A 15,461-nucleotide genomic window follows, 5' to 3' on the forward strand; every position below is an offset into this window, starting at 1 on the left:
CGAAGAGGCCTCCCTCTGTCGCTACTCCTCCTCAGCACAGACCCTTTACGCGTGTCAGGCTGGGGAATGGTCAGGTCTTTCCCTTCCCATGAGGCCATATCTCAGGCTGTCTCAGTGGGGGAAACCTTGAACAATACCCAGGCTTTCTTGGGCAGAGGTCCCTGCGGCTTTCCGCAGTGCACTGTGTCCCTGGTTAATCGAGAATGGAGAATGGCGATGACTTTTACCAAGCATACTGCCTGTGAATATATTGCTGACAAGGCACATCCTGCACAGCCCTAAATCCATTAAACTTTGATTCCATACAGCACATGTTTCTGTGAGCACAGGGTTGGGGCTAAAGTTACAGGTTAACAGCGTCTCAAAGCAGAAACAATTTTTCTTAGTACAGATCAAAATGGAGTTTCTTATGTCCTCCTTTTCTACATAGACACAGTAACAGTCTGATCTCTCTCTCTTTTCCCCACAGGGACTAATGTGATATCATAGATATGGTGTGTCTTCAGCTACAAGATGCTCTGTTTGAATTATATACATTTCAGAAAACTTATGTACAGATGAATCATTTAAAATGAATTGTAAGTGGTATTGTGGTCTTGCTAGAGTTGGCCACGATGTCCAAATGTAATATTAAGCCTATGGGAAGGTCAGATCCACTTCTTTTTTTTGAGTCAGAGTCTTGCTCTGTCACGCAGACTAGAGTGCAGTGGCATGATCTCAGCTCACTGCAACCGCCACCTCCTAGGTTCAAATGATTCTCTTGCCTCAGCAGCTGGAGTAGCTGGGATTACAGGCCTGTGCCACCACTCCCAGCTAATTTTTTTTTTTTTGTATTTTTAGTAGAAACGGGGTTTCGCCATGTTGGCCAGGCTGGCCTCGAACTCCTGACCTCAAGTGATCCACCTGCCTTGACTCCCAAGGTGCTGGGATTACAGGCATGAGCCACCATGCCCAGCTGAGATCCACTTTCATCCTCACAGTGGCTCCTGACTCCTTTTCCAATGCACCAAGACACCACGGAGGGATGTCTGCACAGACTTCTAATGTGGTTTGGGGTTGCAAACTGTCGTTGGGGCAATTTTTTGTAGAAAGGTCTGGTCCTGGACTCACTGTCAGAGAACTTAGAGAAAGGTTCCCTTTGGGGGTCCCAAACAAAGATCTTCTTTCTTTATAACCTGTCATCCTAAGATTTAAAGGGTGGAAGGGGAACACAGAAATTGCATATTCACTACTACTCAAAAAAGAAGATAATTAATTTTGCACCAGTGACAAATATGTCATCTTAGGCACTTCGAAACTCCTTAAATGGATCTAAAAATATTTGTCCTCTAATATTTTGGTGTCTCTTCAGCCAAAAACAAAAATTGCTTAAATTTGGTCCCATAAGAATTATAGTGATATTTCAGTTCGCAATGTGCCCTAATTCTAGGACTTTCCTGGAATGAAGGACCACCGTTATCTTTGAGACTGGCTTTCATAGCCCGCCCCCTTCGATGATGAGGAGGCAGGTGACAGGGAGGAAGGGCGGTCTCCAGAGGGTGTGTATTCTCCTAAGGGAGTCTTCTTCGTGCACACCTTCCTCATCTTGTTTAGACACTCAGGAAGTTGACGGGCTGAGCACTTCTGGCTTAAGCATTTGAAAAAGCAGCAGAGGAGTTTCTGCCTGTAAATAGTATCTGTAAAACTGTGAGTGGCTGGGAAGCCCACATCTCAGGCCACAGAGGCCGCGTCTCCCCTCTTGAGGTGATGCAGAACAAAAGTCCCCAGGGCCACCAGGGGGATGCACATGGTGGAGGAGGCCACAAGCAGCCCGATGACAGCCAGTGCATAGGCCGGGTAATCTTTGGTCACAAGCTGGCCCTGAAAGGAGAGACTGAGTGTCAGCAGAGAGCACCTGCTGAGAGCACTGCCCCTGGGCCTCAGGGCCGCCACCCGTGATGGGGAGGCAGTGTGACGTGGGCAGAAAGCATGTGGGGCCGGTATCCTTACTCCTGGGGCCACCAGCTCTGCAATTCACTAGCACATGTGCCAGGAGCCTAACCGCCCTCACCTTTTTCTTCCATAAACTAGGAATAATAGTAACTACTTGAACCAGTGGGTGTAGAGCTATTGTTTGGAGCTACCCATAATGAATAACCATGGTGATAATCAAGCACCTTACGTCTGAGGCAACATTCAGGGCACCTAAAATGTAGGGGACTACTCTTAGCCCGGAATGGAACTTTCCATGAAGGTAGCAATGTTCTCTATGAGTGCTGTCTGCTGTGGTGGGCATGGAGGGTGGCGCTGCTCAGGAGGCAGGAGCTGGCGCCTTTGCAGCGGGAGTTTTCCTCAGCGTCCAGGGGACAGGTCGACGGGGAAGCTCTGGAGCCGTGCCTTCCTCTCGCTCCACTGAAGCATATACCTAAAAACTCAAAGCCCAGCTCCTCTGTCCTGGGCTATTTCTAAAAGGCCTCAGTGATAGTTCCATGTCGTGACAAATAACCTACCCACACTATGGAAACAGTTCCCCGGTTTCAGAAAATGAATGACCCATGCTTTTGGGTGACCATGGGGGCCCAGCGCCAGCCCTACAGAGACAGCAGATACCTGGGAGGCATCCCAGGCTTGGTACTGCAGGGTCCCCGTGAGGATGTAGTCACTCAGGTAGAAGACAAAGAGGCTGACAATCAGCAGTGGGCTTACGCCAGCCCACATCACCTTCCAGTACCAGCTCACAGCTCGGCCGGTCATGGCCTTAAGGTCACTTTCAAATCTATTTGGAAAACAGGGAGAAAAAGTCTGGATTATCCAGGCTGCGGAGGTGAGGGTCTCCAGCTTACCCGTCCCTATTCACAAAGGAACATTCTGTTCTAGGTGGTAACTGATGTCTGAGTTTGGCCACTGGACTCCTCTATGACACCTTCTTGAGAGAGCAGTGTTGTGGTGGGGAGGGGAGAAGGGCTGAGACTGCCCAGGAAGGGTGGCGGAGCAAGCACCCTGTGGATAGTAGACATCAGAAGATGCCTTCCTAGTGCCAGCCTTCAGAGGAAGGTTGCTGGCATAGCCCAGAGGGCAGCTTCCAGGAATGGTGAGCACAGGCAGCAGGGGAGGGACATGTGTTGGGCTGGTCATCAATGACAGGGGCTTCTTGGGCAGCTTTGCCCACCCCCCAACCCAGCCCGCTGCTGTCAATCAGTGACTCTCTTTCCCAGTAGAAACACCACGGAGTAGAATCACTTGGTCCTCTGAAACCAGAGCAGGTTTTCTGGGACAGAAGAAGAGCCAACCTCGGACTGAAGGCCTTCCTGTAGCCCTGGCCTGTTGGAGCTGGTCTAGAGCGGCCAGGGCAGTGAGGCCCAAAGGCGTTGCCCACAGCCACCATCACCATCTCCATCATGCCTGTAGCTCTCTCTTTTCCCTCTTCTTTCTTTTAAACCTACATTTAGCAGCAACACAACAGCAACCAGTTTCTCATAGACTTGACAGGCTAAGGACACGTATTTTTGAGTACACACACACAGTATAAAAAGTATCTTTGGCACTTTGGGAGATGTTGGCCCAACGAAACTCCCCATTTCACACAGGACGAACCAAGGCCCAGGGTTGTGATGCCATCTGCCTTAGGGCTTGGTAAAGAGCAGGCCCAGAACCTGGGTTGGCCTCCTGCCTCCGGCCCAGAGCCTTTAAACCTGCTCTGTACAGCGGGAGAGGCAGCCTTGGCAGGAGGGGCTGGGGTGGTGTGGGTGTGACGTCACCGGCTGCAGCCACAGCCCCTCCCTCCCTGGGACCTGCTGCATGTCCTGGGTGTCCATGCAAGGCTGTGCGGAGACCACCACCTGCCCTTTGCTGCTGCTGACATAGTGGGACTCTAGGCTGTAGGCCATGAAGGCTCATGTATGTGATGTGGAAATCTGGGGCTTTCAAAAATCGGACAGGTGAAAAAATGTTGGGGGTCCCCTTGTCCCTTCACACCCCGATTACCCCCCTCCCCCCCGCTCTCCTGGATGGAGAACGTTGGGAAGAGCTGGCTGCAGAAAAGCCCCAGGACACTGTCGCTGGGTGGTCACTAGATGGCGGTGTCCCCTGAGCAAGCCGAAGCACTCCCCACCTACCACTTACAGTCAGTCCACCTACAACATCTCCAAGGCACGTTTGTTTCCGCCTCTGTCTCCCTTCGCCAGCCCCTTTTTGATGGACTTGTGCCCCTCACCCATCTAGTGACCTCCAGTGGGCCCTAGGTTCTGTTCCTCTCTCCCAACCTTCTCTTTTTATCCTGAAACACTCACCCTCTCAGTGACCAATCTCTTGCTCCCTCTAGACTGGCATTTCCTAGGTGACCGGGGATTTTCCCAGTTTTAGCACTGAAACTTCCACGTCCCAGAAAACCCCTCAATCCTGGGGAAACAGGGAGAGTTGGTCCCCCTAACGCTAGTGTCCTCGAAATGTTAGTAGCTAAGGGTGGGAGTGGGGTGAGAGGAGGGTGAAAAGGCATTCCTTGACCAAGTAAGTCTGGAAATGCTGCAATTCTAACCCTCTCTTTGGGATCCATAACTGTCTTTAAGACTCTGAGGAATCCTACGGGAAAGACATCGATTTGGCTTTGTTTAACTTATGTCCTGAAACGAATGGACCATGGGAGTTTCCTCAGCATGGCACAGGACCCTGGCCTTGGCAGGGACATAGCAGGGAATGCTGCTTCAGGGATGCCTGCCTCCCAGAGTGCTGTCAATGTCTCCCTCCCCACCCCGAACCAGCATGGAGGATCAAAAAGACTGGGGAAGAGGGCAGAAAACAACATGGCACAGGCTTCTCGCCCAAACCGGTGCCCACTCGAGCAGCGCTGCCCAAACTGTGATGTGCCTCAGGCCCCCTGGACATAGCGTGAAGAGGTAGGATCTGATTCAGCAGGACGGGGTGGGTCCGAGCTTCTGCAGTCCCAACGAGCGCCTTGTTGCTGCTGCTCCCGCTCTAGGGACCACACTTGGGGTAGCAAAGCTCTCTAGGCCAGTGATTCGCAAAGCGTGGGTGCCAGACTCACCTGGGAACCTGCTAGAAATGTGAATTCTTGGCCCTCCCCAGTCCTGCCTGATCAGAACCTTGGGTGTGAGTCCCGCAGCTGTGTTTGACCAGCCCAAGGGACTCTGAGGCACACTCCAGTTTGAAGGCTGCTCTAGACCGGTGGCTCTTGCCCCAGCTGCACATTCCATCACCTGGGGAGAATTAAAACATTCCAGTCCTGTGCTGTGCACTGGGATTGAGAACCTCACTGACTAAATTTTCAATCTGCCAAATTTTCTAAGGTCTAAGTTACCAACTGCACTTTGGTCAGGGTTCTGGGAAAATACTGATGTTGGCCGATGATCAGAGCATCCAGTGCCTGGAGGCACAATTCCCTGCCCCAGTCAGCTGTGGGGGTCCAGCAGGGTCAACCCTAAAACATCCTGTGATACAAAGCAAAAGTACAGGGAACAGAGAGAAAGATATTCACTGAAGCAACTGAGCGTGGAATAGGGGCAGAGCATTAGCTGAGATCTGTGGACAAAGAACAAACATTGAGTAGCGCTGCCAAGCTTAAGGAAGAGGTGAAGATGTGTATCAAGAAACAGCTGTTTTCCTTGAGGGGTGTGGCCTCTGTGGCTGTGTTTTCCCTGTGCAACTAGGGGTCCTGGGCCTCCTCACCTCCTCAACCCGTACACGTAGCACACGGCAATCGTCTCCACCAGCACGATGAGCAGCAGGGACAGTGTGGCCGCGTAGTCGTTGAATATATCAAACCAGTAGTTCCCAGCCTCCATGGTGAACACCATGCCGATGGCACAGTTGACAAGGCACACCAGACCTGGGGGCCACAAGACCAGCTGCTCACCTGCCCGAAACCCCCCACTACTGCTCACCAGTTCTCTAAGGGACCGCGGGGCCACTGGCCCTCAGGGGACCTTGGCTGATGGCTTCATCCACATGGGTTGAAAGAGCTGTCATGGGTTGGACTCTCTGAAGGTGTGTGCCGTGTGTGGGAGGCAGGGGGCACAATGGTGTCCCAAAGCATGTCAGCAGGAGTCACTGATGTTGACTCACTGAGCTACCCTGCAGGGGAGGCAGAGCTTCAAGCTCAATGAACAAGCAGACATGGTGGGCACTGCCATTCCAGGATCCCGCCCAGGCTATGGGTCTGCAACGATAACCCTCTCTGTTTATCCCAACAACTCAGCCCTGGAGCTTATGAGAAAAGAATCAGGGGAGGAGGCTTGAATATGGGGTGGCCCCATAAGGACTTCCTAGAGAGGACTTGCATCCACCAAGAAGGGGGTGGGGTGGGGAAGAGACACATGTCCACCAAGATCCTCCCACGTGCCAGGCACTTGCAATGCGTTGGACTCTTGGGCCTCTGAGGCAGATGTCCGGAGCCCCCTTTCACTGGTGGGAAGGCAAGGCTCAGAGATGTCCAAGGCTCCCCCGACGTCCCATAGCACGTCAGTGGCAGAGTGAGGATTCAGACCCAGGCCCTTTAGCCTCCAGAACCTGGGCCTTCATCCCAGGCTCCTCCAGTTGCCTCCCCTGGGAGCCCCATGTGTGTCTGAGTCTAGAGCCCACACCTGCCCTTTCCACTACCACACTGTACACTGCTAGCTACCGAGCCCTCCTGCCATCCTGACGGGGACACACAAGGAGAAAGGGACCATGCGCTGGCCAAGGGCTACAGGCACACCTAATGTTGGCTACAGAGACCAGGTCCGAGGAGGGGGACTAAGTGCTGCTGGACTCTGAAGAGGTGGGGGCAACTCCAACTGGAGTGGTTGGGGCTTGAAGGAGATGGCCTGGGAGCTGGGATTGATTTATCCTGCATGTGGAGGAATGGTGTCTTCAGAGGCAGAGGTGTAGGCCACAGGGTCCTCGAGGCACTCTGGTTGCAGATGGGCCAGGGAATGAAACCATGAGAGATGTAATTGGAAAAGCCAGCTCATTTCCTAAGAACTGAAATGTCCATCAACAGCAGAATGGATAAAGAAACTGGTATGTGATCTTACAATGGATTATTATATAGGCAGAAAAAGGGACAGACGATCGCTGCTCACAACATGAGTGGATCTCATAGGTAGATTCTGAGTGAAGAAAATAGGTGCAGAGTATGTACAACAGGACTTCGTTCATATGAAATTCAAGAACAGGAAGGCCAGGCGCAATGACTCATGCCTGTAATCCCAGTACTTTGGGAGGCCAAGGCAGGTAGATCACTTGAGGTCAGGAGTTTGAGACCAGCCTGGCCAACACGGTGAAACCGTGTCTCTACTAAAAATACGAAAATTAGCCAGGCATCATGGTGTGCACCTGTAATCCCAGCTATTCAGGAGGCTGAGGCACGAGAACAGCTTGAGCCTGGGAGGCGGAGGTTGCAGTGAGCCAAGATCGCACTATTGCACTCCAGCCTGGGTGACAGAGCGAGACTCTTTAAAAAAAAAAAAAAAAAAAAGGAAAAAAATCCCCTAAAACGTAGAAGTCAGAATAGAAGTGAACTCCAGGGGTACATACTTCCTGGGAAGGGGTGTGAAGGAGCTGTCTAGGGTGCGGAAAATGTTCTGTATCTTGACCTAGGTGGTGGTTCCTCGAGTGGATACATATGTAAAATCCACTGAGTTTGTACTTAAGAACTGTACACTTTATAATGGTCATACTTCAGGCTGGGTGTGGTGGCTCACGCCTGTAACCCCAGCACTTTGGGAGGCTGAGATGGGCGAATCACCTGAGGTCAGGAGTTCAAGACCAGCTTGGCCAACATGGTGAAACCCCGTCTCTACTAAAAACACAAAAATTAGCCAGGCGTCATGGCGTGCACCTGTAATCCCAGCTACTCAGGAGGGTGAGGCATGAGAATCACTTGAACCCGGGAAATGGAGGTTACAGTGAGCCAAAATCACGCCACTGCACTCTAGCCTGGGTGACAGAGTGAGACTCTGTCTGAAATATATATAATATACCTCAATGAAAACAAACAAAAACAACAGCAAGTTCTCTCCTAGCCTGGAGAACTTCGAATGTCAGGCTGGGGAGTTGGGTCGGGGTGGCCACTTCACTTCCCTGTGATGTGGAGAATGGAACGCACAGGATGAATCATGTGGCCCAGGTCCTGGGTTGTGAGAAGACATGGCAGGACCATGGTGAGGTGGCTGCAGCCCCCTGCAGCCACCTGAACCAGCCCATGACCCCCTGAAGGAACTCTCCCCTGCTCATCCCCATGCCCTGGCCCTCCTGATCCCCGACCCCTCCGCTGGCTGGCCTGCTGACCTGAGATGGCCTCCTTGGGCAGGTGGCTGGAGATGATCTTGCTGTCTGTCAGAGGGGTGAGGATGGCCGCTGTGTTTCCCAGCATGCTCCCAATGCCCAGCATCAGCAGCATGAAGAAGTAGAGCACCGACCACAGCTGGGACACCTCCATGTTTTTAATGGCCTCCGTGTAGACGATGAATGCCAGGCCAGTGCCCTGGACTGCCTGCCCAGGGTGAGAAGACACCAGTTACATGCATGAGGGACTTACAGTCTTACTCACGCATTCAGTTGTAAGCAACGTGGAGGACTTTGGAAGTGACCATGAGAAGCCACATTGTGAGGTTGGAGCTTCCATCTGCAGACCATTCCCTTACACTCAGCTGGGCCAAAAAGAAATGGGAGCTTCTGGGAGCTCATATATGCAAAGCACGTGAGAACTTGCAGCCAGCCTGCAACACTGAGTTCCCCTTTTCTGCCCCAACTTATGTAAATTCTGGATGAAAAATAATAAAACAATGCATAATTTCTGCTTCTAATGTGATGACTGACTAGGTGTCCTGAAACTTCTGTGGCTGGGACCTGAGGAGGGAGGGTGGGGCCAGGGCAGCAAGAAGCAGAACTGTGGAGAGCCAGCTTGGTCAGCAGGCAACCAGGAGGGCCAGGTGCTCAGCGGTCAGGTCCCTGTGTTGGTAATGCTGTTGCGGAGATGTCAAACTATGGAAATTGAGGCTGGAACTCCTGCTTAAAGACAATCCCCCAAGGGGCTCAGAAGGGATAATAAGTTGTGCATACTCTCTGGCTACCCACAGAAGCAGCAAAAACAAGCCCTCCCTGGGTAGAAGCCCCCTGATTTAGACACACAGGTTTCCCAGAGATTAAGCAAAGTGCTCATAAACAGGGATTTACAAACCCACAAGGAGAGAAGTCACTGTGAGTGAAGAACTAGCAAGAATAAGAAATAAGATTTAGAACAACCCTCCCCGAGGGTGGCAGATGTTGGATTGTCATATTCAGAATTGCTATGGACTGAACCGTGTCCACCTGAAATTTGTATGTTGAAACCCTAGCTCCCAATGTGACTGTATCTGGAGATAGGGTCTTTAGGAGGTAATTAAGGTTAAACGGAGTTATAATATTGGAGCCCTAATCTGACAAGACTGTGGTCTTATAGCAAGAGGAAGAGACAGAGAGGACTCTCTATTGTGTGAGGACACAGTGAGAAGATAAGTATTCATGAACCAGGAAACAGGCCTTCATCAGAAACCAAACCCTGCTGGACCTTGATCTTGGACTTCTCAGCCTCCAGGACTGTGAGACATAAATTCCTGTTGCTTGCTGGGCACAGTGGCTCATGCCTATAATCCTAGCACTTCGGGAGGCTTAGGTGGGAGGATCACTTGAGCTCAGGAGTTTGAGATCAGCTTGGGCAACATAGCAAGACCTCGTCTCTACTAAAAGTAAATAAAAGAAAATAAATTTATGTCGTTTAAGCCACCCAGACTATGATACTTTGTTATGGCAGGCTGCATTGACTAATACAAGAACACAGGTCAATTCTATAGCATACCAGCTGCTCAGGGGCATACTGAAAATAGGTGGCTTTATGTGCTAACAACAAGGGAGTGACCACTTGTAGAGGATTTAAAAACAATAGTAAAAATCTACAAAAAATTGATATACTTTTTATTATTATCATGAGCCAGCAATTCTAAACAGTGTTAAAATACTGCTTTCCTTCTCTTGCCTATGGCCACCACTGAAACAGTTATGTATGAAATGTTTAAAGAAACAAAGAATAACATTACAAAGATAAACATGTATCAAGAAACTATTGGGATGGACAAATAAATTGGAAAAAAATAGCATCTATATAAAAAATATAGTTATTGAATTAAAAGGTTCAGTTGACAATTAAATACCAGATTAGATGCAGCTGAAAAGAGAGTTAGTGAACTGAAAGATATGTGCAGGAATGACTCAATAAAACATAAAAGGATAAGAAGATGGGAAAAATAAAAGAAAGGTTAAGAAACCTGTAGGACAGGATGAAAAAGTCACATCTAATGAAGCTCCAAAAGGAGAAAAATGAGAGAATCAGAGACAATGGTTATGAGATAATAGGTATGAATTTTCCAAAACTGATAAGAAACATGGACCCATAGATTCAGGAAGCCCAACCTCACCTAGGCCTAGAGTGGATAAATAAAAATATATTCATGCCATGTCTAGATTGCAGAGGCCAAAGACAAAGAGACGATCATGCGAAAGAGAAAAAACTGCTTGCTTACAAAGAATGAAAGAAAATTTCAACAGCAACAATGGAAGCCTGAATCACATAGCAAACATCTTCAAAGTGTTGAGAGAAAATAACTTTTAACCTGGAATTTTCTACCCTGAGGAAAAATGTCTTTAAAAGATAGATGCCAATTACAGAATAAAATTTAAGAAAAATGCTCTAAATGAAAGTATTTTAAGAAAAAACCTTGGAGACACTGGGATGCAAGAAAGAATGGTGAACAAATAAAATGGCAAACATGTAGGTAAATACAAGAGCTGTATAAAATAATAATAATGTCATGTCCAATGTATGGGGTTAAAGAGACAGAACTAGAAAACAATCATTTAAAACGGGAGCGATAAAATGAAAGTATTCTAAAGTCCTTTTGAATTTTGGGAAGGAAGTCAAGATGCTGTTTAACTTTAGACTTTATTAAGTTAAATATGAAAGGAAAATTTCAAGAAGAAATCAAGCAGCCAAATTCCAAATAGCAGGGAATAAAGTGGAATGAGGAAAGAAAAGAAAGAAAGAAAGAAAAAAAAGAACAAAGCAACAGGAAAAACGAAGTCTAGATAAATCAATAACCAACCATGTAATTCTTGGCTGTACAGCCAAGCTCAAAAGTAGTGAGGAAAACTCCCAGGTGCCAAAACCATAAAGTAAAGTTGAAGTGAAAGCACTGAACAGGTGCTGAAGCCGAAGGACCTCATGGGTCACCTGAACAGGACCTAGGCCTTGAAGGCTGGGGTTTGGGGGCTGGGGTCTGATGCCTGCCCAGGGAAGCAGGCTCATGCCACAGGCCAGTGCAAGCATGGAGCTAGGGCTGAACAAGCAGGAGAAAAAAGCATTGCCTAACCCATGAAATGACCTACAGTGGTTGCACCCATGAAACAAAGTGCCAAACAAACCCAACCCAACCAACCAACCACCCCCAAAATACCAACCTCCAAAGTAGCTTACTGGCAACCAGAGCCCACAGGCCCTCCCTACTCCCTACCCTTGAAAAGCATGACCTAGGAACACTCTCTAGAAATAATCTCTAGAAGTGTTTACTTTAAATATAAGAATTAGACAAATATGCCTACTATCATTTCTTCTACTCCCATGTGCTAGAAATCCTAGTGAATACAATAAGAACAAGGGAATGAGATATAAGCATTGAAAAGAAAAATGCAAAATTCAGTCTGCAGGCGATAGGACAGTTTAACACAGAAAACTGAAGCAAGTCTATTGCTAAATGTGAGAATTAATAAGAGAATTCATCAAGATTGCTGGATACAAGGTCAACATATAAAATTTTTAGCTTCCTTTTGCAACAAAAACAAACAATGATAGAATGAGGGGAAGAGACACCATTCACAATACAATAAAACAGTAAGGTAATAGAAATATAATGAAAGATGTGCCAAGATGTTCATAGAGAAAGTTAGCTGAAGAATATTTTAAAAGACCTGAGTGAATGAGAGAAAGTATGTTCCTGAGTCAAATGTCACAACTCAAAAGATATGAAGTCTCCCTAAATTACACTATAAAATCAATGCAAGTCTAGTAAAAATTCCCTAGAAGATTTTTTCCGATGAAACTTATCAAACTGATCCTCAAACTAATGTGAAAAAATAAAGCTCCCAGCACAGCAGAGATAATTCTGTAAAATATAAAGATGACTTTCAGTAGCAAAAATTTTAAAAAACCCTCCAAATGTCTATTATACTGCAATGGATAAATAAATTGCAGTATACTTGTGTGATGGAATAAAATGCAGCATGTAAATGAACAATGAGGTTCCGCATGTATTATTATGGACAGATCTCAAAATTAAAATGCTGAATGAGAGAAGTATCTTTCCAGACCATTTATGCCCATTTAAAAACTGCCGACATAGGAGTGCAAAAGGCTTGTTGAAAAAAGAAAAAAGAAAATAAAAACTGCCAACAAAACAATGATATTATTTAAGAATACATAGATGGGTATAAAAATGTAAAATATAAAATATAAAAATGAAGGTTCTTGCCTCTGGTGAGTAGGGAAAACAAAGGGGACTTTTTAACTTCATCTTTGAAACATTCTTTCCCTTTATATAAAAAAAATCTGAACTCAAAATGACAAAATGTTTATAATGGATCTTTCTGAGTGGTATATATATGGGTGTTTGTTATATTATTCTCTCTACTTTCCTGTATTTTAAAAGCTTAGAAACACAAAAGAAAAAGAACGGACAGAGAGGTCCCTCAGGAAGTTTACTGTAACTAGCATTCTCGAGCAGCCCTCAGGAGAGTGGTGGTAAAGCCTCTTCTCCTTGGAGTTGCAGGAAAAGTTATTCAGGATCTTTCTTCATTTTTATGGACCTCACCTAGCTCCCAAGTCAGCAGCTCACCAAGGTCCTCATGAGTGTGTGGAGAGAAGACAGTCCCCAACCTTGCCTGGGCACGTTACCGTGTCTAGCTCCGACTCCAAGCTGCAGTTTTTGACGTGCGGGAACACCTCGCTGTATTTGCTTGGGTAGGCAGATGCGAGGTAGCCCTTCACCTGCTCCAGGTTGCTGGCCGTTAAAAAGCCATCTTCAAGGTCAAAAGTGTTGGTCAGCAGCAGACTCACCCTGCAGAGCAGACCATTGGATCGACCTTCACTGATCAGAAAGGCAGCTGTCACCAAAGCCTCCCGTCAGCCTCTTCTTTTCTGATTAGGTGAGGAAAGGGAACCTGTTGCTTGGTGATCTTTTAAAGGGCGGAGTAATTTTGAATGGTACTGAAGAAGCCTCAGATATGAACAATGATGACAGCAGGCACCAAACTCACACAGCTAGGCTATTTTAACCTCTGGACCAACATAGTCCAGCAGAAGTTTCCATGCTGATGAAAATGTTCTCTATCTGGGCTGTCCAATTTGGCACTCACTGGCCACATATGGCAACTGAGTACTTGATGGTGGACACTGAGCAACTGATTGAAAGTAACATGGGAATATGAATTAAGTTGCATTGATTTAAATGTAAATTTGTAAACAGCCACTTGTGGCTGGTAATTACCCAACTGGACAGCATACCTCCTGGATGATGTCCTTGTATTTTGGGCAAGGGGCCACAGAAAGTGTATCCTGCAATCTCTGTGGCTTAGCTAGAGGCTTCTTGGTTACTTTTGAGGTGGGGGAGATGGGGTAGAAGAAACAAAGTTTGATTGTCGTATGTCCTATTACACTAAGTGCTCGCAACACATTAACGTGCCCTCATCCCTGCCAGGCAGATGTTGACATGCCCCAGGCCCCCCAGCAACTGGTGGTGGTGTAAGGAGTCCGAATGTGAGCCCTGGATTGAGGACTCCAAAACTGGTGCACTTTGCCCCAGCCCTTGCCCAGGCAACCCTTTAGCTCAGAGCTCAGGGAGGCCTGGGACTCGGTGGGACAGCCCGAGCTTACTTCTTCAAGCAGTTTTCATAATTGAAGGTGGCCTTGAAGCCATAGATGGAGAAGGTGACGATGCTGGCAAATATGGAGGTGAAGCTGTTGATGAGGGACACGATGATGGCGTGCTTCTGGCAGTTGCTGGACGGCTCATTGTAGCTGGCGAAGGCGATCAGGCTGCCAAAGCCCAGGCCAAGTGAGAAGAAGATCTGGGTGGCTGCATTGATCCAGGCTTTGGGGTTGGCCAGCTGTTCCATCTGGAAGGCCAACAGGGACAGGGCTGATGAGCCCTGGGTGGGATTCCAAACACTCAGACCCTCAACAGGAGAGTGGCCAAGAGAGGGAAAGGAGCTCGCCTACAGCACGCAGCCATCAGGGGCACCCCTGGGACTGGAGACCAGCTCTTCTGGCCCCATCCACTCCCTGCCAGATGAAACACACAGTTCAAGCTGCACACCTCCCATGGCTAAGGTGCTGTGGAGAATCCAGGTGCTATGTGGAGGATATAAGGTGCTACGTATCTTCTACAGCACTTCAGTCATAGGAGGTGTGTAACCAGAAGCAGCTATGCTCACCACTATACACCAGCGCAGAGGTGTGCAATGGAATACTGCAGGGTAAAATAATTAAAACACACATGGAGCCCTGATTCACAGGCAGATACCGCACAGGTCTGGGCACTCAGAGATGGAGGTGGTGTGGCCTGGCAGGGGAGGTCTAGGTGTGGGTTGACTCTCGGCACTGACATCAGGGGGCGTTTGGAATGGGGAAGGAGGAGGATGACACAGTCATTTTATTTCCAGGGGCTAGATTTGCTAAATAAAGAACTTGCCCCATCCCAAAGGCAAGAGGGCACCCTCCATGGATGAACCCTGGGTGTGGGGTACATGAAGAGTGGGTGGGTTGGGAGGGATAGTAGGAAACCCTGTAAGGAAACGGGTGCGGGGAACCATATGAGCCCACAAACAAGATGACCAGAGCAGTGCTCATGGTAAAAAGCTTGGTCCACAGTCTGAAAGGGGCTTGAGGGGAGGCGGTGGTGGGGGTGCAGGAGTTGGGGGGACAGTGAGGATGAAAAGGAGAGGCTGAAAGACTTAATGCTCCAGAATTAACAGGGAGTGGGGACGACCTGGCTGAGGAGGTGATCCAGCAACTGCAGGTACTCCACACTCCCACCACACCCTGGTGGGCTCACATCAGCTTCCCTGGGTACAGCGTTGGCCCACTCTCCATCTGTCCCTTTTCCCACCCGTCCTGGAAGGTGGCAGGATGAGTGAGGGGTGCCCTTAGAGCCCTTCCGCTTCAGCCCGTACCTTGGGAGTGAACATGTACATGAGGCCGTTGGTGGCTCCATGGAGCGTGAGGCCCCTGATGAGGTAGATGATGAGCACGCAGTAGGGCAGTGACGCCGTGAAATACACCACCTGCGGGCATCAGAGGGCAGAGTCGGCCTCCCGGAGCGGTGGGGTCCACAGGACAGACCCACGCCCCACGGAACGCCGCCATATCTGGGGTATTCAGGCTGCACTGCCCAGCTGCTGAC

General features: G+C 48.5%; 1 protein-coding gene across 2 annotated transcripts in view; it reads right to left on the reverse strand.

The window, feature by feature from the left end:
- Positions 1-660: 660 nt before the first annotated feature.
- SLC6A20 (solute carrier family 6 member 20) overlaps positions 661-15,461 on the reverse strand; it is a 39,023-nt gene continuing 24,222 nt past the window's right edge. For both annotated transcript variants that reach the window (XM_033204591.1, XM_033204601.1), the window contains exons 5-11: positions 15,232-15,342; positions 13,934-14,175; positions 12,956-13,118; positions 8,263-8,467; positions 5,662-5,821; positions 2,590-2,755; positions 661-1,860 (exon numbers count right to left, since the gene is read on the reverse strand). In XM_033204591.1, the coding sequence (XP_033060482.1) occupies positions 1,711-1,860; positions 2,590-2,755; positions 5,662-5,821; positions 8,263-8,467; positions 12,956-13,118; positions 13,934-14,175; positions 15,232-15,342 (1,197 nt within the window). In that variant the 3' untranslated portion in view covers positions 661-1,710. The remainder of the gene's footprint in view (positions 1,861-2,589; positions 2,756-5,661; positions 5,822-8,262; positions 8,468-12,955; positions 13,119-13,933; positions 14,176-15,231; positions 15,343-15,461) is intronic.

This window comes from Trachypithecus francoisi, unplaced genomic scaffold, assembly GCF_009764315.1.
Source record: "Trachypithecus francoisi isolate TF-2019V2 unplaced genomic scaffold, Tfra_2.0 Lachesis_group0, whole genome shotgun sequence".
Taxonomy (NCBI): Eukaryota; Metazoa; Chordata; class Mammalia; order Primates; family Cercopithecidae; genus Trachypithecus; species Trachypithecus francoisi.